This window comes from Pyxicephalus adspersus, chromosome 7, assembly GCF_032062135.1.
Source record: "Pyxicephalus adspersus chromosome 7, UCB_Pads_2.0, whole genome shotgun sequence".
In the NCBI taxonomy this organism is placed as follows: domain Eukaryota; kingdom Metazoa; phylum Chordata; class Amphibia; order Anura; family Pyxicephalidae; genus Pyxicephalus; species Pyxicephalus adspersus.
In genome coordinates, this window is record NC_092864.1 from 585,757 (window position 1) to 611,461 (window position 25,705).

At 44.8% G+C, this 25,705-nt stretch overlaps 3 protein-coding genes across 3 annotated transcripts in view; all 3 read right to left on the minus strand.

Moving 5' to 3' along the window:
* PHGDH (phosphoglycerate dehydrogenase) overlaps positions 1 to 7,595 on the minus strand; it is an 11,108-nt gene extending 3,513 nt beyond the window's left edge. The window contains exons 1-9 of the mRNA XM_072416901.1: positions 7,531 to 7,595; positions 6,818 to 6,872; positions 5,210 to 5,361; positions 4,834 to 4,899; positions 4,048 to 4,102; positions 3,788 to 3,886; positions 2,147 to 2,279; positions 1,915 to 2,046; positions 525 to 718 (exon numbers count right to left, since the gene is read on the minus strand). Coding sequence (XP_072273002.1) covers positions 525 to 718; positions 1,915 to 2,046; positions 2,147 to 2,279; positions 3,788 to 3,886; positions 4,048 to 4,102; positions 4,834 to 4,899; positions 5,210 to 5,361; positions 6,818 to 6,872; positions 7,531 to 7,595 — 951 coding nt within the window. The remainder of the gene's footprint in view (positions 1 to 524; positions 719 to 1,914; positions 2,047 to 2,146; positions 2,280 to 3,787; positions 3,887 to 4,047; positions 4,103 to 4,833; positions 4,900 to 5,209; positions 5,362 to 6,817; positions 6,873 to 7,530) is intronic.
* Positions 7,596 to 10,410: 2,815 nt separating this feature from the next.
* Positions 10,411 to 20,819, minus strand: LOC140334795 (serine protease 27-like). Its single transcript, XM_072417037.1, has 6 exons — positions 20,770 to 20,819; positions 19,645 to 19,667; positions 17,244 to 17,406; positions 16,156 to 16,421; positions 11,440 to 11,612; positions 10,411 to 10,923 (listed from the first exon to the last, which is right to left on the minus strand). Exons 1-6 carry the CDS (start codon positions 20,817 to 20,819, stop codon positions 10,648 to 10,650), a joined length of 951 nt encoding a protein of 316 aa, XP_072273138.1. The 3' UTR covers positions 10,411 to 10,647.
* A 4,133-nt stretch (positions 20,820 to 24,952) lies between these two features.
* Positions 24,953 to 25,705, minus strand: part of LOC140334465 (uncharacterized) — a 13,201-nt gene continuing 12,448 nt past the window's right edge. Inside the window, exon 10 of the mRNA XM_072416742.1 lies at positions 24,953 to 25,198. Within this exon, the coding sequence (XP_072272843.1) occupies positions 25,113 to 25,198 (86 nt within the window). The 3' untranslated portion in view covers positions 24,953 to 25,112. The remainder of the gene's footprint in view (positions 25,199 to 25,705) is intronic.

The following is a 25,705-nucleotide window of genomic DNA, read 5'->3' on the forward strand; positions in this document are numbered from 1 at the left end:
TTGAGGGCTGATGTGGCCCCAGGAGGGAAGCGGTCGTTTCCTGGAAAGGTATTATTGGTGATGAAAATAGAAGTGTGAGAACAGCCCGGCGGTGCCATGTGTGACTGCGTGATATCTTCTCACCACATACACCTTCCTCTGGGGTCAATTCACCTAAGGGGTCACAACATATACCTCCGAGGGCCACACATTACACGACCCTTCTTTAGATACCCCTCACCCCCAATTGGGCTTCTCAACTATGGACCATCTCTGGTGCCCGAGGTGAAGATAACCCAAAAGTACCCCACCCCATGTGGTGGATGGAGATGGCGCCCCTAGTGTTGGCAATCACATTGCTGACAGTTCACCTGCAATCACCAGAATGTTTCGGTGCGGCCCCCAACAATGGCTGAAATCATTGTCAGCTTTGTCTATGGAACCCCAACCCGCGGCCGCCATGTTTATTTCTGGTTGTCAGTGGGGTAATTACGGTCCTACAGGACAAACCACAGGCATGGAAGGGACCCCTCGGCTGTACTTACTGCTCCAACCAGAGCGCGCTCCTTCGCCAGATCCACAATCTGCAGGGCAATCTCCTCCCCACAACGGTTCTGTGCTTCATGGGTGCTGGCCCCCAGATGGGGGAGGCTGATCACCAATGGGTGGTCGACAAGGGCCCGATCCCGGGGGGGTTCCTGGGTAGGGAAGCAAAAAACAGGAAAAAGGTAATAAAATACTGAATGATATTGTACGAAGAACATCATTTAAATCTGCCCCTTCAATAAATCTGCCCTCTGACCTCCCCACCATAATCTGCCTTCATGGCCTCTCTTCTTAATACCTTTGTCCACAACACCCCTTCAATAAAACTGCCCCTGGCCTCCCTACTATAATCTGCCTTCATGGCCCCTCCTTTTTGCCCACAACACCCCTTTAATAAATCTGCCCCTGGCCTCCCCTTCATTAAATTTACCCCTCAGCCTCCCCTTGCATAGTTGTACCGGCTCCTCTCTGGATTGAAATTCCATCCTCTGATTTCACTGCACACTGTGAGCTTCTCACAATGTACATTAGAAGCTGCAGCAAGTCAGATTTAGCCCGCCTCATTTCCTGGCTCGAGGATGTCCAGCATAATTCAGCTCCTCCCACCCCATCTTAGCTGTCCCTGGCCCCACCCCTTTCATTCATTGGACATTGGGTGTTTCATAGAGACTCAGCAACACTGCATGCAAATACAGCCAGGCTAGGACCGCCCACTAATCCAGACATCTAAGCATTTGTGATATTTGCATAACTCCTCCCAATAGTCCGCCCACTGTTGGGCTGGGGATTTTGGCACTGCTGATGCTGGGGCCTGTGATACTTTCATATACAGCATCTTGTTGGCCCCGCCCACCAGCCACAATCTCCCTGCATTGCATTGAGCAGCACAGAGACCCGGTGATGACATTTCTGGGTGTAAAGAAGAGGAAGGTTACATCTAAACATTTTATTGGCTGGTTGATGGGAGGGGGGAGGAGGAGAGGGAGGGAGGAAGGGGAATTAAGCAAATTATTTGTCAGGTAAAATTTTAACATTCCTTTTATGTTTTTTTTATTAATTCTGTAAAAACCTCAGAACAAAATGCAGCAGAAACCAGGAAAGCTCAACATAGAGATCACTGAAGTATAAAAATAAAACACCCGAATCGGCCCAATTTACGGGTGACAATTGTCCTGCCGCGCCCACCCTGATGTTTAAAGGGCCGGTGTCTATGGACAGATCAGCTTTGGATGTGTATTGCTGATTCAGCGGAGTCTGGAAAGAAATGCAGAGTCAGCATCGGGCCAACGTCACACGTCTGGATTGTGCAATCCCCGGCCCAGCTCACCATGTGCAGTGATTGGTGGGAAATTGCAGCCAGAAGTTCAGGGAGTTCAGCGACCTTTCTACCCCCGGCACCTCCACACTGTCCGCTCTCCAGTGCCCGCAGTAATGCCGCCTCATCGATAATGCCCCCACGAGCGCAGTTGATCACCTGGACTCCACGTTTACATTTAGCGAAGGCGGCATCATTTATCAAACCTGCAGCAAGAAAATGAGAAATGATGGGGGGGGGGGGGGGCAGATATCACTAAATCCCCCATTGGGGGACAGAATATACCACATAAGGGCAGATATGTACCTGTGGTGGAGGGCAGTAGTGGGGTGTGCACCGTGATGTAGTCACACTGCGGCCATAACTCCTCCAATGAAAACTGCTGAACCCCAAATTCTGCAGTCACCTCCGGGGGGATGATGGGGTCATATCCAATGGTCTGTGGGAAGACAAGGTGTGGTGACTGGGGTGGGTGGACTGAGAGAAAAAGGGGGCCCCTATTTCACACACAGAAGAGGGGGCCCCTGAGAGAGAGGCTATGCTGCTTCCTCAACTGCAGAAGATGGCACAACAGGAAGGAGAAGAGATGGCAGAGGACAGAAAATATTCAATATGGAGAGCGGAGGCAAAAAGGCAATAGAAGCACAGGCAGGTTGACAAACTGCCCCCTGCACTCTGTGTATGAAAGGAAAGGGTAAAATTGGTAATGAGTATTGATGGTGGAGAATTTCCCATATGCAAGATGATATGTAGGATAAACCACTCCTGTGTATGGCTGAATTGTGGAGTGAAATGGACCAGGTAGAAAATACCCACAGAAGAGAGGAGAAAGAAGATCTAATAGGAGGACTAGGAGGTGGGAGAGATCAGAGTGCTCATGAATGTGGTGCCTGAGATGAGAGGCAGAAATCCATACTGCCCCCTGCACTCTGCATATGGCTGTATAATATAGTGATTAGTAGAAGAAGCCAATATTATGAAGAACTAGAGATAGAGGAATCGGGAGTAGGAGGCAGAAAAGATCATATAGAGGTGCAGACCACGATTATAGGCAGGAATATATACTGCCCCCTGCACTCTGCATATGGCTGTATAATATAGTGATTAGTAGAAGAAGCCAATATTATGAAGAACTGGAGAAAGGAATCGGGAGTAGGAGGCAGAAAAGATCATATAGAGGTGGGGACCGTGATCATAGGCAGGAATATATACTGCCCCCTGCACTCTGCGTATGGGTGTATAGCGTATCCCATTATCATAAAGCAGAGGACACAGAGGACTCAATAGGTTCATATACCATATGATAGGCAAGTATATACCCCCTGCACTCTGTGTATGGATGGAGGACCTGGGATGAGGAGAGCAGAGTGCATAGGAAGATATGCAGCAATTCATTCTGCCCCCTGCTCTCTGTGTATGGCTATATAGTATAATGAATTGGAACAAGTAGACAATAGCTATGAAGGAGAAGAGATGGAGGACCTGAGATGAGGAGAGATGGCAGAGATCATAGAACATATAATGGACAGCTCCATACCTATATATATCATAGGTGGAATACTGTACTGCCCCCTGCACTCTGTGTATGACTGTATAGCATAATGAATTGGAACAAGTAGACAATAGCTATGAAGGAGAAGAGATGGAGGACCTGAGATGAGGAGAGATGGCAGAGATTATAGAACATATAACGGACTAGTCGATGCCTATATATCATAGGTGGAATACTGTACTGCCCGCTGCACTCTGTGTATGACTGTATAGCATAATGAATGAACAAGTAGAAAAGAAACTAGAAAGGAAAAGAGATGGAGAACCTGAGATGAGGAGACCAGGAGGCACAGGAAGATGTGCAGGAATCCATTGTGCCCCCTGCACTCGGCGTATGAAGCTATATTGCTGTGAATAAGGGACAGCCAAGCATCAGCCAGAGCACAAATTTCTTACCCGCATCTGGAAAGATTGCATCCTTGTAGCTACTTCCTTCCCAATCCGACCCAAACCAAGAATTCCCAGAGTCTTCCCATGCAGCTCAGAGCCCATATACTAGAAAGGAAAAGGAGGATTATTAATTCCCATGTGGGGTAATCTCTTTACCCCCTTAATAATCTCCTAGCGCCTGCATGCTGCTCTCTCATTGGCTGCCGATTACATGGTTTCCAATATTATTATCTATATATCGGTGTCACAGTGTCCTCTGCTCCCACCTTCTTGCGATCCCATTTTCCGTTCTTCATGGAGGCCGCCGCCTGTGGGATCTGTCTGGAGAAAATATTGAGGAGTTACAATCATCCAAATGAATAAGGCCCCCCCATGTCTTCAAATATGTGTGTGTAGGGACCCCCCCATTTGGGGTGTGTAAGGACCCGCCACATGTCGGCTGTGTAAGCCCCCCCCACGTCGGGTGTGTAAGGACCCCCCCACGTGGGGTGTGTAGGGACCCCCCAATTTCGGCTGTAAGGACCCCCCCATGTCTTGTTCTATCTCTGACAGGTGGGTAAATTCTTTTTTTGGATGACTGAACAGGAAGTCAGGTGTGTGATGGGAACATTCATCCCCATTATATATTTCCCTTCAATGAATGTTTCCAGTGAATATTAATTCACATAAAATGCCCCATCACTGCAGCAATAATAAACCGATGTTAATGATTCAATCTGTAGCAATGTCTCTTTAATACAACCGTGGCAGCAGCTGCAATGACTACAATCAGAAGGCTCTTCCCCTGCTCCCGTAATTTATGGGGCGGAGGTTTCCTATTCGCTATATTTATGATCATGTGATCAAGGGAGAGGCTGAACCACCCATTTGGAATTCATTCAAAAAGATTTCAGAAGGAGCCCCAGAGAGGCCAATCTCAGGATCTACAGGAGTGAGCCAGGTGAGTGTGGGGGGGGGTATCCTTATGGTACCGGCACTGGTTACCTGGTACCGGTACTGACTGACCACCCACTCATAGTACTACCCACCCCCAATAGATGGTGCCGACTTACCTGGAGAGGCTGAGGATAAGTCCACAGGTCAGCTCAGCGGCACTGATACTGTTTCCAGTTGGAGTGCTGGGGAAGAATGGAAAAAGAAAAAAAAAAAAAAGGTTGGAAGACGGCCACAGAATGTTGTTTCCCCAACATCTAATGGTGATTGTATACGCAGGACATACCGCCCCCTGCACTCTGTGTATGGTAGAGTGAATGGGTAGGGATGAGAGACAGAAAACCAAACTCCATGTGTAAATTGTTGTCATCTTACAAAAGGTTCCCCTGGATTGGCCAGCAGGATTGTACAATAACACTACACACAGTACAACTAGATTGTGCAAGTCGTACTGTGAGTGGTGACGGGGAGCACAGCACAAGTCTTCTCACGTACTTCATTACGATGATTCCAGTCTTGGTAGCGGCATCAACGTCCACATTGTCCACCCCGGTCCCAGCTCGTCCAACCACCTTCAGGCTGCTGCCGGCAGTCAGGACCTCTGCGCTTACCTTAGTGGCCGAGCGTACGATGAGCCCATCATAGTCCTGGGAGGAGAAAAGGGAAGAAACTGCCAGGTGTGACAGATAGATAATTGTCCCAAATCAGGGACCCTCACAGCCCACCAGATGTCAGACATGATAAATAACCAGATATGATGAATCACCACCTAAAAATTCTTTGCCGGGGCCACTGAATAACGATGGGGCCCCATGAAGTCCAATCCAGCGCTGATCCTCCAGTCCCACTGGTGGGACCTAATGGGATCTTTGTTGGCCCTCATTGGACCAGGCAAAGGTAAAAGTATAAAAGATATTTTCCTGTGTGGTGCCCTCTGGGTTTTATTCAGCTCTTTCCAGGGTCGGGCAGTGGGTACCATGGACCCCTTTACTTTCCCAGGATAAGGGGTGAAAATCTGTGGTCCCCTTTATAGGGGGTTTCTGGATTGAAAAATACACCTACAAGTCCCCACAACACATGAACACTTTGTAAATATAAAGCCCCCCTTCTCCAACTATACCCCCCCTTATTCTGGCCATCTGGGTTGAAGGGCATCTGCTATGGGCAGGAAGGGTGGGCACAAACCCCTCTCCCTGTTATTCTTATTTTGTTCACATTTCCAGAAATTATTCCCACTGACATGAGACAAAATCCCATTGTGTGTGCTGGCATTGGGATGCTAATGAGCGACATTCCCAGAATCATTAACCCCTCAATATACAGAATTCTCAGTGTCTGCAGATGGCTGCTCATGGAGGGTGATTGGCAGTGCTCTGCGCCAGCTTAGTCCTGGATTTATCTCTCGTCTGTGTTTTGTTTTCACATGAGAGGAGATACTATAACCTAATCCCATTTATTGTGTGCCATCGCTGCCAGCATCAGCCAATTACTTTCCTTGCCCCCACGTTTATCACCCTCCTGCCCCCCTCTGCCACATCTGTCCTTCTCCTGCCCCCTCTACGCCAGGTCTATTACCCTCCTGCCCCCCTCCGCCACATCTGTCCTTCTCCTGCCCCCCCCTCTGCCAGGTCTATCACCCTCCTGCCCCCCTTTGCCACATCTGTCCTTCTCCTGCCCTCCACCCCCAGGTCTATTACCCTCCTGCCTCCCCTCTGCCAGGTCTATTACCCTCTTGCCTCCCTCCGCCTGGTCTATTACCCTCCTGCCCCCCTCTGCCAGGTCTGTCCTTCTCATGCCCCCCTCCACCAGGTCTCTTACCCTTCTGCCCCCCTCCGCCAGGTCTGTCCTTCTCCTGCTCCCCTCTGCCAGGTCTGTCCTTCTCCTGCCCCCCCTCCGCCAGGTCTGTCCTATTATTATTCATGTCTGCAGACCATCACTATATTATTATTCATGTCTGCAGACTATCACCTTTTATTATTTTCCTCTTTGCTGCGCAGTCTGCAAAGTATCCCAGCAGCATTTCTGCAGATGATTGCACCATGCAGCCCCTGGCATTGCCCAATATGATGCACACACATATCTGCAGATTATTGCTCTTCTTACCTGGATCTTGGCGATGAGCTCCTGGGGGGTCACTATTGTACAGGTGTGTGCTCCACTGATATAGCATTATACAGGTGTATGTTCCCCCTTATATTCTATTGCACAGGTGTGTGCTCCACTGGTTTAGCATTGTACGGGTTTATGTTCCCCTTATATACTATTGTACAGGTGTGTACTTCCCTAATTTTGCATTGAATGGGTGTATGTTCCCCTTATATACTAATATACAGGTGTATGCTCCACTGATATAGCATTGTACAGGTGTATGTTCCGCTTATATAGTATTGTAAATGTGTGTACTCCCCTAATATTGCATTGTCCAGGTGTATGTTCCCCTTATATACTATTGTACAGGTGTGTGCTCCACTGATATTGCATTGTACAGGTGTATGTTCCCCTTATATACTATTGTACAGGTGTGTGCTCCACTGATATTGCATTGTACAGGTGTATGTTCCCCTTATTTGCTATTGTATAGATGTGTGCTCCGCTGATATTGCATTGTACAGGTTTATGTTCCCCTGGTATACTATTGTACAGATGTGTGTTCTCTTGATATATTATTGCAATGGTGTGTGTTCCCTTTATGTGCTATTTTACAGGTGTGTGATCCACTGATTTAGCATTGTACATGTGTATGTTCCAGTTATATACTATTGTACAGGTGTGTACTCTAATATTGCCTTGTACAGGTGTGTGTTCCTCCTATTTACCATTGCACAGGTGTGTTTTCCACTGATGTACCATTGTACAGGTGTGTGTTCCCCTTGTATACCATTGTACAGGTTTATGTTTCCATTCTATACTATTGTAGAGGTGTGTGTTCCCCTGATATATCATTGCACATGTGTGTTCTCTTCTGATGTATCATTGTACAAGTATGTGTTCCTTCTATATACCATTGCACAGGTGTGTTCTCCTCTGATGTATCATTTTACGGGTGTATTTTCCCCTTATATACTATTATACAGGTGTGTGCTCCACTGATTTAGCATTGTACAGGTGCATGTTCCCATTTATATGCTATTGTACAGGTGTGCACTCCCATAATATTGCATTGTACAGGTTATGTTCCTCTTATATACTATTACACAGGTGTATTCTCCACTCATGAACCATTGTACAAGAATATGTTTCCCTTTTATACTATTGCACAGGTGTGTGTTCTCCTCTGATGTATCATTGTACAGGTATATCTTTCCCCTATATACTTCTGTATTGGTGTGTGCTCCACTGATATAGCATTGTACAGGTGTATGTTCCCCTTATATGCTATAGTACATGTGTGTACTCCACTAATATTGCATTGTACAGGTGTGTGTTCAACTTGTATACCATTCTACAGATTTATGTTTCCCTTCTATACTATTGCACAGGTGTATGTTCCTCTGATATATCATTGCACAGGTGTGTTCTCTGTTCTTCTGATGTATCATTGTACATGTTTATGTTTGCCCTTTATACCATCGGACCAAACATACCTGTACATAAATACATGGTGGGGGGGGGGGGGGAACGCATCTCTTTAGGTATACATTTGGGGTACAAATACCTGTACAATGGTAGGCCAGTAGTACACATCTGTACATTGTTATGTTGATAGAGCACACATGTGTACAGTTACACCTCAGGGAGCACAATGGTTCATCAATGGAATACACATCTATAGATTGGTACACAGGGGAACACACACTCTACAATCATATATCAAGGAACAGCACACCTATAAATTGTTACATCGGGGAGCACTCACCTGTAAACTTTTTCAGTGGCCAACAGATTTGTACATTCCATACATCAGGGCCTTACACACCTGCAATTAGAAATACTTGGGGTGGATACACACATAAACTATATCAGGTGTGGACATGTTTGTAGATTGATAAATCAGGGGAGCACACACCTGTTCATTCATAGCCTGTGGAAGTACATTTGTACTTTAATACATTGGTGTTATACACACCTATGCAATGATATTTCAGGAGGACACAGACCTGTACATTGACACATCAGGGAAGCACAAGTGTGTTCAACCCTTATGTGTCATTAAACTATTGTGTGCCCTCCTGAAGTCAATCATTGTGCAGATGTGCGCTCCTCCGATATATCATTGTGCGGATGTGCGCTCCTCCAATATATCATTGTGCAGATGTGCGCTCCCCCAATATATCATTGTGCGGATGTGCACTCCTCCCATATATCATTGTGCAGATGTGCGCTCCTCCGATTTATCATTGTGTGGATGTGCGCCCCTCCGATAGCATTGTGCGGATGTGCGCTCCTCGGATATAGCATTGTGCGGATGTGCGCTCCTCGGATATATCATTGTGCGGATGTGCGCTCCTCCGATATATCATTGTGCGGATGTGTTCTTCCTTAATGTATTAGTGTACAGGTGTTTGTGCCCCTTACATATGAATGCCCTCCGCATATATAAGCATACATGTGTTTGCTCTCCTGATGTATCCGTGTACAGGTGTATTCTTCCTTGATGTATAAATGGTATAAACAGTGCGTGCTCTCCTGAGGTATAGGTGTACAGGTGCGTGCTCCCCTGAGGTATAGATGTAAAGGTGCATGCCCCCCTGACGTATAGGTGTACAGGTGTGTGTTCCCCTGAGGTAAAGGGGTACATGTGCGTGCTCTTCTAAGGTATAGTTGTACAAGTGTTTGCCCCCCTGAGGTACAGGTGCGTGCTCCCATGAGGTATAGGTGTAAAGGTGCGTGCTCCCTTGATATATAGGTGTACACGTGTGTGCTCCCCTGAGGTACAGGTGTACAGGTGTGAGCTCCCCTGATGTATAGGTGTACATGTGCGCGCTCCCCTGACGTATAGGTGTACATGTGCGCGCTCCCCTGACGTATAGGTGTACATGTGCGTGCTCCCCTGATGTATAAGTGTACAAGTGTGTGCTCCCCTAAGGTACCGGTGTACAGGTGCATGCTCCCCTGAGGTATAGGTGTACAGGTGCATGCTCCCCTGAGGTATAGGTGTACAGGTGCATGCTCCCCTGAGGTATAGATGTACAGGTGCTCATCCTGTGGTAGGATAGTGGAGTGTAAACTCCTTTGGTGCAGAGACTGAACTGGCTAAATGTTCCCTACCTACAGCACTGCAGTATATGTCAGAGCTATAGAGAGGGAAAGAAGTATTTGATCCCCTGCTGATTTTGTACGTTTGCCCTCTGACAAAGAAATGACCGGTCTATAATTGTAATGGGAGGATTATTGTAGCTGTGTGAGACAGAATAACAAAAGGGTTGTCTGTACAGCACTGTGGTATATGTCAGAGCTATATAAATGTATAATAATAGTGTGTGACTGTGGGGGGACATTAGAGTGTCAGCTCCTCTGTACAGAGACTGATGGGACTGGCTCAGTGTTCTCTGTACAGCACTATGGTATATGTCAGAGCTATATAAATGTATAGAGTACAGAGACTAAAAGGACTGGCTGATATTACTCTGCATGGACCTTGGAGGCTGGGACAGATGAATGAATTATAAATTGGCCTTAGGTATGTACAGTCTGTATTGCAGTGTATTGGCTCTCGGGTATAAATAACAATAAAATAATGACACACAATATTCTGTTAGAAGGTTTATTTAAATATTTCAGATACAATATAGTAGTATACAGTCAGGTCCATCATATGTATAAAATAAAGGGGCTCCCAAGGGAGCACACAGGGCCCATTTTAGTAATATTATATTAGTCACCAGACACTGAGCTAGGATTCACATCGCTATAATAAAATACTTTGTTCTACTCTTTGATATACCTGTTTGTTGATGTTGGGTGCTGAGCTTTGTATCTCCTGCTTGTTGTCTCTACAGCAGTTTGTGTAAGAGGACAATGCAGAGGATGAGGAGGAAGATGAGAGGTGATGAGTGGCAGAAGGATCCATTGGTGGGATCTGGCACAGTGATGACCGCAGGAGTCAGCTCAAATTGTGGGATGTATTGTTTGATCCAGTTGGAGTATGCTGTCACTCTGGTGTAGACACCGGGTCGGTTGGCAATGGCACAGCCGAATCCCCAGCTGACGATGCCAGCAAGGAGCCATGAGCCATCCCATTTGCAAGCAAGAGGTCCACCCGAGTCACCCTGCGGAGATCAGAGAAGAACAATGTCAGTGATAAAAGACCAAATATCAATGTCTTCCATGAGGTCCCACAAAAGAATCCTCTAGTGGAAGAAAAATACCGTACCATGCTTTTATTTCCACGTTTGAAGGTTTCTTCCAGAAGGAATAAAGAGTTGTCCATTTTATTTTACTTCTGGTTAGAACATGGAGAATAATCTGAAACATTTTTTTATACTTCACGCTTTTTTATTGTGAGTTTATCATAATGTACTTCTCGGTCTATAAGGTTCCCATTTATTTATATTATGAGGAACAATTCGGAAGTGAAAACACCCCAAGTGGGGGGCAGCACCCTACACCCAACCACTGTGCCTCTCATAAGTTACTTGGAGCTTTTGTGAGTTTTTTTACTGCTGTAGTCAATGAAAGTTCCTCATTTACTGGTTTATAGAATTCCCCATAAGCTTCCACATATCTCTATATCCGCCACTAACCTGAAGAAACGGGCAATGCCCAGACTGCTGACCCCTATTTACCTGACACGCGTCCTTCTGTCCATCCTTAAATCCCGCACAGATCATGTCCCATTGGATGAGGGTGGTGTTGGCGCTCAGCGTGGGGTTGTTGATGTGGTACATGGTATCACATTCTGTTTGGTCTATAATTGGAAGCTGAACCTTCTGAAGGGTTTGGGGAGCTGGCAGACTCACTGCAACAGACATTGGGGTTAGTTGTCAGATATCTGTCACTTATATGTTTTGTTTGATGTAAATAAAGTAATAACAATAAAATGTACACACATGATGGTCAGGATTCTTCATAAGATGATAAATGATAAAAGGTAAAATTGTGAAATCATGAAAGATCATAGTTTATTTATAAAAATATTAAAGTTTTCATACATGATACAATAAAAAATAACAATGATAGTTTTGGTTCCCAGCTGATCAGCTTCCTCAGGCGTATTGTAGGGAGGAGCACAATGTATAAAAATATCATAATAAAATCAGATTGGTGATCATGACAATCCTTTATCATTCCTTTCTCACATCTACGTATCTACTTACAACACAATAGAAAAGGTTCATAGAAACCTCAGCTCCACCTGGACAAGGCCAGGGATGACATGCAGAGCGAGGGAAATGCCGAACGTCTCGCAGATTTTCCCTCCCTAATATTGGCAGGGTCATGGACATGGCAGGGTAACCGCTCTCCAAGTACTTACCTCTTATATACAGAATCATACAAAATGTAAAATAATCAATGACAAGCAAAGGATTGAGATTGTGGGAGTTACTAAGCCGGAACACCAAACTGGGCTAAAAGTACATTTTCTACAATCTCCTTTCATGAGCCTCCTACATCTAACAATTGTCCTAATTGTTCTCTGCACAGAATCAGATTCCAGAATACAACAATGAAAGTCTGAACCTGAGCGGGGACAGAGTGCTTTTTTGTTCACTCAATGGACTCCACGTACACAATAACTGTATAAAAGTGTGAAGATAAAACGTTTCCCATGGGCTGTCACAAACTGATTTATGGCTTTGTGTATTGGGATTGATGCATCTTACCTGTTAATGCCATTTGGCTCTGTCTGAACATCATGAATCCTAACCTTTCCTGTGCTATGATCACCTCAAACGCCAATCATCCTCATCTGTTCCCGTCCTAATATCATCCCTGAACACCCCTGACCCTTAATGTTTCATGTAATATGATAATCCCTGAACACCCCTGACCCTCACCTATTCCTGTCATATGATCATCCCTGAACACCCTTGACCTTCACCTGTTTCTGTCCTGTGATCATGACTGAACACCCCTAACTCTCACCTGTTCCTGCCCTATGATCACACCTGAATACCACTGACTCCACCTGTTCCTGTCTTTTGACTAGCCCTGAACACCTCTGACCCTCACCTGTTCTTGCCCTATGATCATCCCTGAACACCGCTGACCCTCACCTCTTCCTGTCCTATGATAATCCCTGAACACCCTTGACCCTTACCTGTTCCTGTTCTATGATCATCCCTGAACACTGCTGACCTTCACCTGTTCCTGTCATATGATCACACCTAAACACCACTTACCCTAACTTGTTTTTGTCCTATGACCATCCCTAAACACCCCCTGACCCTAACCCGTTCTTGTCCTATGATCCCACCTTAACAACCTTGACCCTCATGTGTTCCCATCCTATGATCACACCTTAACAACCTTGACCCTCATGTGTTCCCATCCTATGATCACACCTGAACACCAATGACCCTCACCTGTTCTTATCCACTGATCACACCTGATCACCCCTGACCCTAACCTATTCCTGTCCTATTATCATACCTGAACAGAAATGACTCTAACCTGTTCCTGTCCTATGATTATCCCTGAACACCCCTGACCCTCACCTCTTCCTATTCTATGATCACAACAGAACCCTGACCTGTTCCTTCTTATAATCACACTTGAATGCCACGACCCTCACCTGTTTCTGTCATATGACCATACCTGATCATCCCTGACCCTAACCTGTTCCTGTCCTGTGACCTTTCCTGAATACCCTTTACCCTTACCTGTTAATCTCCTATGATTACACCTGAATTCTACTGGCCCCCACCTGTTCCCCTCCTATGATCATCCCTGACCCCCATCCATTCTTGTCCTATGATCATCCCTGAATACCACTGACCCTCACCTGTTCCTGTCCTATGATCATCCCTGAAGTCCCCTGAACGTCACCTGTTCCTGTCCTATGATCATCTCGAAACAGACCTGACCCTCACCTGTTACTCCCCTATGATCATCCCTGAACGCCTCTGACCCTCACCTGTTCCCATCCTATGAATAAACCTGAACACCACTGACCCTCACCTGTTTCTGTCCCATGATCATTGCTAAACTCCCCTGACCCTCACTGTTTCCAGTCCTATGACCATGCCTGAACACCCCTGGCCCTCACCTGTTCCTGTCCTATGATCATCCCTGAACACCCCTGACCCTTACCTGTTCCTGTCCTATGACCATCTCTGAACACTGCTGACGTTCCGCTGTTCCTGTCCTATGATCATCCCTGAACACCCCTGACCCTCACCTGTTCCAGTCGTATGACCATTCCTGAATACCCCTGACCCTCACCTGTTTCTGTCCTATGATCATCCCTGAACACCCTTGACTCTTACCTTTTCCTGTCTTATGATCATCCCCAAACACCCCTAACTCTCACCTGTTCCTACCCTTTGATCACACCTGACTACCGCTGACTCCACCTGTTCCTGTCCTTTGACTATACCTGAGCACCCCCTGACCCTCATCTGTTCCTGTCCTATGATCACACCTGAAAACCCCTGACCCTCACCTGTTCCCATCCTATGATCACACCTGAACCCCACTGACCCTCACCTGTTCCTGTCCTATGACCATCCCTAAACTACCCCTGACCCTCACCTGTTCCTGTCATATGATCATCCCTGAACACCCCTGACCCTCACCTGTTCTTGTCCTATCATCATGCCTGAACATAAATGACTCTCACCTGTTCCTGTCCTATGATTATCCCTGAACACCTCTGTCCCTCACCTGTTCCTGTCCTATGATCCCACCTGAACACCAATGACCCTTGTCGCAGCTCAAGCATGTAGATATATCACTTCTTCTCAAACTTTAATATCACATCGTAGTTTATATAGTCAGACAACAAGGTGGAAGACACTTAGTAGTTAGTCAATAACAAGAAACTTAATTAACAACTTCGCTGAGCAAGATGTTTCAGGGTAAGAAGCCTCAAGGTAAGGATGGAGCAAATATTGACCTACTGATAAGGAGAATATAACTAGTTTCAACACAACTCAATTATCTACAAAATATGGCAAAAAACACAAAAACAACTTAAATTCAAGACTCAGCAAAAATATATTCCTTACAACCCTCACCTGTCTTGTCCTATGATCACACCTGAACACCACTGACCCTAACCTGTTTTTGTCCTATGACCATCCCTAAACACCCCCTGACCCTCACCCGTTCCTGTCCTATGATCACACCTGAACAACCTTGACCCCCATGTGTTCTTGTCCTATGATCAAGCCTGAACACCCCTGACCCTTACCTGTTCCCATTCTATAATCACACCTGAACACCACTGACCCTCAACTCTTCATATCCTATAATCATCCTTAAAAACTGCTGATCTTCACCTTTTTCTGTCCTATGATCACACCTGACCACCCCTGACCCTCACCTATTCCTGTCCTATCATCATGCCTGAACAGAAATGACTCTCACCTGTTCCTGTTCTTTGACCATCCCTAAACACCCCCTGATCCTCACCCGTTCCTGTCGTATGATCACACCTGAACAACCTTGACCCCCATGTATTCTCATCCTATGATCATCCCTGTCCTATGATTATCCCTGAACACCCCTGCCCCTCACCTCTTCCTGTTCTATGATCATGACAGAACTCTCACCTGTTCCTTCTTATAATCACACTTGAATACCACCAAACCTCACCTATTCCTGTCCTTTGACCATCTTTGTTCACCCCTGACCCTCAACTGTTCATATCCTATGATCATCCCTAAGCATGGCTGATCTTCACCAGTTTCTGCTCTATGATCATCCCTGGACACCGCTGACCCTCACTTATTCCAGTCCTATGACCATCCCTGAACCTGAGCACCACTGATTCACCTATTCCCATGCTATAACCACACATGAAAAACACCACTGACCCTCACCTATTCCTGTCCTATGACCATCCCTGAACACACCTTATGCTCACCTGTTCCTGTGCTATAATCACACATGATTCCCACTGACCCTCACCTGTTCCTGTCCTATGATTACACCTGAACACCACTGACCCTCACCTGTTCCCGTCCTATGATCACACCCTAACACCATTGACCCTAACCTGTTCCTGTCCCCTTACCATACCGTAACACCACTGACCCTAACCTATTCCAATCCAATGACTATCTCTGAACACCCCTGAGCTCACCTGTTCCTGTCTCATGATCACACCGGATCACCACTGATCCTTACCTGTTCCTGTCCTATGATCACACCTGAACCCCACTGACCCTCACCTTTTCTTGATCCTATGATCACTCCTCGGCACTGCCGACCCTCACCTGTTCCTGTCCTGCTTCTTTCTGTGCCACATCTTGAATGCTTTCTGTTTGATAGTAAACATTTACCGGTTAATCCCTTTCCATAGCAATAGATCTAATTGTAGCCTAAAGATCACTTACCTCCTTGGTTAATGGAGCCCCAGCCAGTGACGAAGCAGCTCATGCCACTGGGGAACTGGACATTCTCATCGGGGATACAGATTGGCATGATGTAGTCTGTGAACTGTATAGGGTACTGCAATTTGATAAGGGCGATGTCTCCACTGGAACCGTCCCGTTTGTAGATAGGATGGATGTAGATTGCACTAACAGCAGACATGACCCCACTAGGTACAGACAGCTGGTAAGCTCCCAGGTTCACCATGTAGTCAGCTGGAGTGTAGGGCCTGGATGGAGATCTTCATTAGAATACCAAGGTATACTGACACAAGGACACAAGTTATTGTTACAGAACAGTAAGGAAAGAAAAGCAGGGCTGCTCAGTTCCATGGAGAGGGAAGAATGAGGGAGGCACCAATCTGCATTCTCCTTCATAGGAAAGTACAGTGGTGATCCCTGGTTGGTTGTTCATTGATCCACTAGGACTGATAGATGAGTTACCTGAGTTGTGTTCTTTAAATTTGTATGTCACTACAGAGCTTATTGGTGATGTGGAGGTCAGAAGACAAAACAATATCTTGTGGCGAGGGACATCTCAGATAGCGGCCCTGTTCTGGAACATTGGGGTTGGGGGTAGAACACCTAGACCTCTGGACAGGTGAGTGTATAGGGCCTACTTTTTACAGGGCACCTTTATTTCTAATATTTTTGTACCCATACCAAGATAGTAGTAAAGTTGCCTTTCTTAACCTTATTAACATTCAAATATGTTTAAAGATAGAAACAGAGATAAAAATAAGGTTTAACCTTGGGACCCCCAACTAACCTTGGGACCCCCAACTAATAATTATTGTATGTTCTTGTTATAACACGTTAGCATAAATGGTTAAGAATGAAGGTTTGTGGCCAATGATAGGATTGTCCCTAGAGGTATAGAAGGTAAATCTTACCACAGAAGATATAGGAAGTTAGAATTTGAAAAAACTTATCAGCAATATATATTTCAGTTTAATTCCACATTTCTGAACCATATACATAAAGTGGAACAAATAACAATTTGCCAACTATTGCAACCATATGCAGCTAACTTCAGAATGGATGTGACTTACCGTATGAAGCAATGGGCAGCAGTCACTATCCATTGGGTGTCAACCATGACCCCTCCACAGATATGGTAGCCATTTTTCCTGAGGCTGATCTGCCAGGGCCACTCCCCATAGAAGGCATCTTGTCCCCCGACAATGCGATCCGATGTTACTGGCTTACCACAACCTGTGCAAAACCAGATATGGTAATTGCTCACCTGTAGAGTATTGATGGTGGGGCAACTTTCATGGGGGTATCAATTATGTACAATATGAATGGAAGTGAGGTGACTTACCTGAGTAGGAGGACGAAAGCTGAAAACCTGAAAGGAAAAGAAAAAAATTAATATGTGGTATAGAGGACCACCCATAACTATTGGCCAGCTAAAGCGTGGGGGTCTTCTCTCACCTAGGGTCTCAATTATCGGTTCAATATAAATGTTCACCACCTACTGGAAAAAAAATAGTTCTTCCACACACTGCACATTGATTTCTAAGCATTTATTCTTTAGAATCAGTCACATCAATCATTCTGTTTCTACTGAAGACAACAATATGTACACATGCTGAAAAATTCAAGGTCCACACAACCCTGTAGGATTGATTGAAAATGTCCAATCTCACCGATGAAGGTTCTTTATATTTTATATTGACTTCTGTTCACTGATAAAATTTACATACAGTAGAAATAGATTTATGGTGAATTTTCAAAAAAGAACCTAATGGACTGCTTGATAAAACAGGAAAACTTGGCCCATCTATGGTAAAGCTTTGTCAGTCCGGCCCTCCCATGGGGCACCCAACATGTCTGCCCTCAGAATGCGTGTGGTGTTCACCTACCAAGAGTCACCTTGGAAGGGTTAAGGGTTAAGTACTAGTCATCAGCAAAGTTTGGTTGTCTCCAAAATCTCTCCTATTACCCAGAGAAAGCTCAATTATCTCCAAGGTCACACATATTTTGGTGTTTCCCTAGATCAGCCAAGAAATCTTCCATTCCACTATTACTTCAAAGGTAATCTAATCCTTGTCCAGGGCCCCCCAGGAGATCTTTTATTCCACTACTCTAGGAGAGCCCAGTCCTTTTACCATTGGAATCTTCAGATACAAATACAACTAGGACCATCCCATGGGACAACCTTTATGTCTCCTGTTAACCTGAGAATTACTTGTTTGTCTCCAAGGCCACCCATGAGATCTTCCATACTGATACTCTAAGAGAACCTAGTCATTTTAAAAACTACCAATGAAATCTTTAGATAAATTTGAAAAATGATGACCATTTCTGGGTTACATATCACGCCACCTGTTACCGAGAGTGTCCACTTGCCTCCGGGGCCACCCATGAGATCTTCTATCCTAGTATTCTGACAGTTTAGTCCTTTCACAAATCACTAAGGAAATCTTCAGATGTATTTAACGAGTGAGGCTTTCACCTGGATCTCTCATTGTGTCACCTGTTACGTAGGGAGACCCCACCTTCCCCCATCAGATCTTAACTTCTACTACATGGACATCCCCCATGGACATATCCTTCACATACCACCAATGTAGAAAGTTGGCATTTCACTTATCTTAAATGTTTGCTTTTTAAATACCTTGTTAGTCAATAAATGGTATCACTTGACCTACAAATGGTCTACACAAATCACCAATCTTTGGACATGTTTAGAGAATGAGGCCCTATCCTCATCATGTCACCTGTTGCCCTGAGAGTGTCTTGCTCATATCCAGGGCCACACACGTGATCTTCCATCCCACTACTCTAGCAGAACCCAATTCTTTTACAAACTACCAATGAAATGAGTGCGGGTTGTCTCATGAGACATCCTTCATGTCTTTTGTTACCCTGAGAATGTCTTGTTTGTCTCCAGGGCCACCCATGAATATTTCCATTCTGTTACTCCAACATGATCCAGTCTTTTTATAAACTACCAATGATTCTTTAGATACGCCGAGAAATTATCTCTTCTAGGTTGTGTAAAATGTCACTTGTTACTGAGAGTGTCTTCTCCTCTCATGGTGCATGGTGACTCAGTGGTTAGCACTCCCGCCTTTGCAATGCTGGGTCCCCGGTTCGAATCTTGGCCAGGTCACTATCTGCATGGAGTTTGTAGGTTCTCCCTGTGTCTGTGTGGGTTTTCTCTGGGTACTCCGGTTTCGTCCGACATTCTAAAAATATGCAGTTTGGGTAATTGGCTTCCCCTCAAGATTGACCCTAGACTGAAGTAAAGACATATGACTATAGTAGGAACAGAGCTCCTTTGAAGGATAGCTAGTGACATGACTAGAGACTTTGTACAGCGCTGCATAATATGTCAGCACTATATGAATACTATGTAATAATAATTCCGGTCCTTGGGAGGGTCATACGCTGTGTCTTCTAATATTTTGCAGGATCTTATTTCTCATTCTGGATTTACTCCACCTTTATGTATTATGATGTATGATCTTTATGTATCCCGAGATTATGAGATCCCTGCTGCCGTCCCTTTGCCTTGCTTTTCTATTGATGTGTTTACATGTAATGTATTTTATAATAATGAACTAGAACAATAAAAGATTATTTGAACAATTTTACTACTGGAGCTCTATAAGAAATTTAAGGAACCAGTCAGTGGCTCTGTCCACCAAACTCCACCTATAAATATAATATTACAGTTTAAGAAATGAAAATGTCTTCCTATAGTAGCCAATTAATTTATATTCATGAAGTGATGGAATGTATTAGGAAGGAGATGGCTCATCCCATTGGTAGTAATAAATTCCAATACATTTTACACTTAGTGTGTCAGTCATCAAATGAGTCCTTTTGTCATCGCTGGCTTGTTAGAGCCTGGAAAGCGTCGCCAGCAGGTGAATCCATTGTTATTTTTACTTTCACATAATGCTGTGCAGTCTTCACTTAACTTATTTTAATGCTTCCCAGAAGTTTCTATGAAGTGAAACACCTGAGGTCCATTTATATATATATATATATATATATATATATATATATAAACTTCAGGGTGTAACGTATATGCCCCTGTGTCCAAGAGTAGAAAAAGTACAAAGTAGAAGCTGTAAAATAAGCCCACTCTGACCTCTCCAGCAGTTTTTTAAATTAATTATTCTAAAAAATTCCTAATGATCTCAAGAAACATTATACATAATTTCAGCTGGTTTCTAGCAGGTTAGAAATATCTGCAGTGTGTTTCCATTAGAGCGCTAGCAGACTGCCAAGGTTCTGCCCACTAAAGAGAATAAAGGAACATAACATTCTGATTTCAGTGTCTGTGTTGAGATGTGAAGATTATTTTCCCCTTAATGCAGACATAGGCAGAGGTGAATTGAAGGGTTTGTTTGAAAGTTCCTATACTTACTATTCAGAGCATATATCTAAACATGTATGTTCACTTTATTATTTCTAAATTTGCCACCTTTTTTCCATGAAATAAAATAATTTTTTTCATCATAAAATTTCCAATGTCCAATGCTCGTTTTTTTAAAAAATGTGGCCTCGTAAAAGTGCACTGGGAGAGATAAAAACAATATTCATTAATCAGTTATGTACTTACTTGTTGCAAGGAGAAGAGACAGAGTCCACAGATGAAGAGGTGCCATGGTGATGGTGGTGGTCAGTTCAGCAGGTGACAATGGCTCCAGGTAAAATCAGATGACAGTGAATGACCCCCTCCACAGCTCACAGTGAGCAGGGGGGAGGAAAGATTGTAATGTCAGAATGGAGAATGAAGCTCAGGACGCAATGTGGATCCAATAAAATAGGAATGCCTGATGATGTATTTACAACCTGGAGCCTTGGAGGTGACAAGGATGTCACTCAAGTGAGGTAACACACGTACAGTCATGTAGAGATATTTAAGTTCTATACATCCTTCTTCATCACCTCCTCCCCTCATAAACTGCAGCTGTGTCGACTCCCTGAGTGACTCACCTTGCCTATAGAATGGGAGGCCACCACCCTCTGATAGACTACCTGTCCATAGAACAAGAGACCACCACCCTCTGATAGACTACCTTTCCATAGAACAAGAGACCACCACCCTCTGATAGAAGACTACCTGTCCATAGAACAAGAGACCACCACCCTCTAATAGAATACTACCTGTCCATAGAACAAGAGACCACCACCCTCTAATAGAATACTACCTNNCCACCACCCTCTAATAGAATACTACCTGTCCATAGAACAAGAGACCACCACCCTCTAATAGAATACTACCTGTCCATAGAACAAGAGACCACCACTCTCTGATAGACTACCTGTCCATAGAACAAGAGACCACCACCCTCTGATAGACAACTACCTGTCCATAGAACAAGAGACCACCACCCTCTGATAGAAGACTACTTCTCCATAGAACAAGAGACCACCACCCTCTGATGGAACAGTACCCGTCCATAGAATAAGATACTACCAACCTCTGATAGAAGACTACCTATCAATAGAATGAGAGACCACCACCCTCTGATAAAATGCTACCTGTGCAAAGAACGTGGGATCACTACCCTCTGATTGAAGTTTACCTGTCCATAAAACAAGAAACCACCACCCTCTGATAGAACACTACCTGTCCATAGGATGAGACCACCACCCTCTGATAGAAGACTACCTGTCCATAGAAAGTGAGACCATCACCCTCTGATAGAATACTACCTGTCCATAGAACGACAGACCACCATCCTCTGATGGAACACTACTTGTCTATAGAAAGAGAGACCACCACCCTCTGATAGAACACTACCTGTCCATGGAACGACAGACCACCATCCTCTGATAGAACACTCCCTATCCATAGAATGAGAAACCGCCATTTTGATAGAACACTACCTGGCCATATATCGAAAGACCACCACTCTCTGATAGAACACTACCTGTCAAATGTAACAAGAACTACCACCCTCTGATAAACCACTACCTGTCCATATAACGGGAAACCACCACTCTGTGATAGAACATTACCTGTCCACAGAACAAGAGACCACCACCCTCTGATGGAACACTACTTGTCCAAAGAACAAGTGACCACCACCCTCTGATAGAACACTACCTGTCCATAGAACGAGAGATCACAACCCTCTCATAGAACACTACCTGTCCATAGGATGAGACCACCACCCTCTGATAGAACACTACCTGTCCATAGGATGAGACCATCACCCTCTGATAGAACACTACCTGTAAATAGGATGAGACCCCCACCCCATGATAGAACACTACCTGTCCGTAGGATGAGACCACCACCCCATGATAGAACACTACCTGTCCATGGAACGACAGACCACCACCCCCTGATGGAACACCACCTGTCCATAGAAAGAAAGACCACCCCCTCATTTAGAACACTCCCTGTCCATAGAACGAGAAACCACCATTCTGATAGAACACTACCTGTCTATATTACAAAAGACCACCAGTCTCTGATAGAACACTACCTGTCCATTTAACGGGAGACCACCTCCCTCTGATAGAATACTACCTGTCCATAGAACGAGAGACCACCACCCTCTGATAGAACACTACCTGTCCATAGAACGAGAGACCACCACCCTCTGATAGAACACTACCTTCCATAGAACGAGAGACCACCACCCTCTGATAGAACACTACCTGTCCATAGAACGAGAGACCACCACCCTCTGATAGAACACTACCTGTCCATAGGATGAGACCACCATCCTCTGGGAATTGACTTTCTGCCTATAAAGGGAGGCCAGGACCATCTGATAGAAGACAACCTATCTTTGAAATGAGAGGTCACCACTCTCTGATAGTGCTAACCATTTCTATAGAGAGGAAGAGAGATTAATATTTTCTAACTGAAGACTGCCTGACTGTGGAAAGAGACCACCACCCTACATTAGAGGACAACCTGTCCATAGAACCAGAGACCACCACCCTCTAATAGAATACTACCTGTCCATATAATGAGAGACCACCACCCTCTAATAGAATACTACCTGTCCATAGAATGAGAGACCACCACCCTCTAATAGAATACTACCTGTCCATAGAATGAGTGACCACCATCCTTCTGAGTGAAGATTAGCTGTCTACGCAGAGCATCTGTTAGAAAATTTGACTGTAGAATAGAGTGAATAAATTAGGAATTTTCATAATCAAATTCTTTAATTTCACAATTTGTTACATCTTTTTACCAGGTTAAATTAAAGATAACAGTGACTGTTGATCCAGGGAACATCTGATTGCCTCATGGGATCAGGAAGGAATTTTTTTCCCCTATTGAAGCAAATTGTACCCGGGGTTTTTATTGCTGTCCTCTGGACCAAATATGTCTGATAGAGTTTTATACCTGGGATATGTTTATTTCCCTAGTGGGTGAACTTGATGGACATATGTCTTTTTTCCGCCGAACCTACTTTGTAACTATGTAGGTTACACAATTTCTATAGGAATGTCCTGGTAACTGGAACCATTCCCGATGACTTGGTGAGCACCCAGCTGTATCAGGCAATGGAACCTATTGATTTCTCTGTTGGTTTAGTACCCATAAAAGGAAGAGCCTGAGATTTTGGGGTTGTAGTCAGAAGCTGGGGTAATAATGGTAATGCAGGAGCACTTAGGCAGATAGTTTTTTATTGGTAAAGTTCCAAATTTCTTCTTTCAATCTCAAAAGCATAATGTGGGCCCCATCCAAGATCTTAGTCCCCCTAACTGTAGAATGTTGGATTTAGGAGTTTAGACCAATTCTGTAAACTTTAATGGAGGAAAACTTTGTTTTCTAAAAGGCTCCGATGGAAGCTGATCATTGAGCTGTACCCGAAGAACCTGCAAATTAAAGAAAACTGTGTAAGCCGCCCAAGTAGAGCGACACACTGACACAAATCTACCATGGCTCCAGGCCATCACATGTGACATTGAGCAGTGCCAAGTCTTCTGCAAGGTACAATGGCACAACTTATATGATGCCAATAATTCTTATTCTGTATATATGTGCCACTTCTCTGGTTCCGTACCCAGGGTGCAAGTCTCAGTATCTGTTCTTAATAAATATGTATATATTCTACATAGTACCACTTCTCTTGTCCCTTGCTCTGTGTGGAAGCAGTGGTCTCTCTTCATAGTTGCCCATGCCCCTGTTGAGCCAGGTCTCCAATCAGCAGGGATTATGATTGGACAGATGTCACTGTGATTCTCAGGGGTGTATGGGCCCCAGTCGGGATTGGTATTGGGTATTCCCCACTATTATGAATGTAGTTTGATGATTGGTGGGGTCTCAGAAAGGCGCAGTGTTGGATTGGGTGACGGATGTTTTCCTGTGTTTTTGTGCTGTTTGTTGTCCAACACCTGTGACTGAATGGAATGATATGTGGAGGGACCGGATCAGGGCGGAGTAGGGATTAGCTGGGGGTCGGACTCAGCCAACTGTCCTTACCTGGAGAATCTCCAAGCTTGTTTGAACTCGCTGCTTCCTGCAAGGTGTTTATTTCAACCTTGTGACATAATATTGTGTTACCAACACTAATCACACTGATCCTCGACACAGGTAATCCGAGGGAGCACGGAACAAATATGGAGCATACGCAGAGAGTGCACAGAGAATACATGGAGCAAAGATAAATGTACATAAAGCCAGCTCAGCATATACACAGGACACATGGTTCCTCCTCATTGTATTATGTTGGGTAGGTGAGATCTGCAGGGTCCCAATCTCATCTTACTGGGGCCCAGATGGAAAAGTGTCCCCTGAAATAAGGCAATGTGGTGATTCTGGTTTGTGATAACAAGATAAGCTTTATTAGATGCGATATACAGACCACTGACAAAGATCACATGACTGAGTGCCAATCTCCATCAGATCATATGATACAACTCGCCCGGCATTGCTCCATACCTTGCCCGCCAATCCATACAGGCAGCCTGGGATTGGACAATCAGAACCGAGCAAGTACAAGGCAGCCAATTAGCAGGAAGAGGGGGTAGAAGATTCCAGGGACAGTGGATCTCGAGGGCACCAACCCTAAAAATGTAAAAAATATCAAATATGTTGGGGTATTATGGGGAGAGAATGAAAAGTGGGGGTTCGGGGTGCAGTTCAATAGAAGTATTATGGGGTATTGGAGAGTGGTATAGGATGCAGGTGAGCAGGAGGTATTTTGAGGTGTAAGTTGCTAAGGGCTGTTGTATGGTATGGGTGAGAAGTAAGTGGTATTGGTGAAGAAGGTGTAAGTGAGGATGGGGTATTATGTGGTTTAGGTGAAGAGGATGTGATGGGGGGTATTATTGGGGGTAGGTGAAAAAGGGGTATTGTAGGGAGTAGGTGAGGAGATGTTGTTGTAGGGTTTAGGTATTCAGGGGGGTATACTTGGGTGTAGGTAAAGAGGGGTGTTGTAGGGTGCAGGTAAGAAGAGGCTATTGTGTGTTGTATAGTAGGTGTACTATTGGGTGTAGGTGAGGAGAGGTTATTGTGAGGGGGGTAGGCGGGGAGAGGGTAGGTGAGGAGAGGTTATTGTGGGGGGTAGGTGGG

What these genes read in the sequence shown, in the direction of transcription:
- LOC140334795 (XM_072417037.1), bottom strand. Translation starts at nt 20,819, where the DNA reads ATGGCACCTCTTCATCTGTGGACTCTGTCTCTTCTCCTTGCAACAAGT. An exon ending in ATACATCATAATACATAAAG is followed by an intron (nt 17,407 to 19,644) that starts GTGGAGTAAATC and finishes GGTTTTGCACAG; the next exon opens with GTTGTGGTAAGCCAGTAACA. An exon ending in GACAGAAGGACGCGTGTCAG is followed by an intron (nt 10,924 to 11,439) that starts GTAAATAGGGGT and finishes TGATCTCCGCAG; the next exon opens with GGTGACTCGGGTGGACCTCT.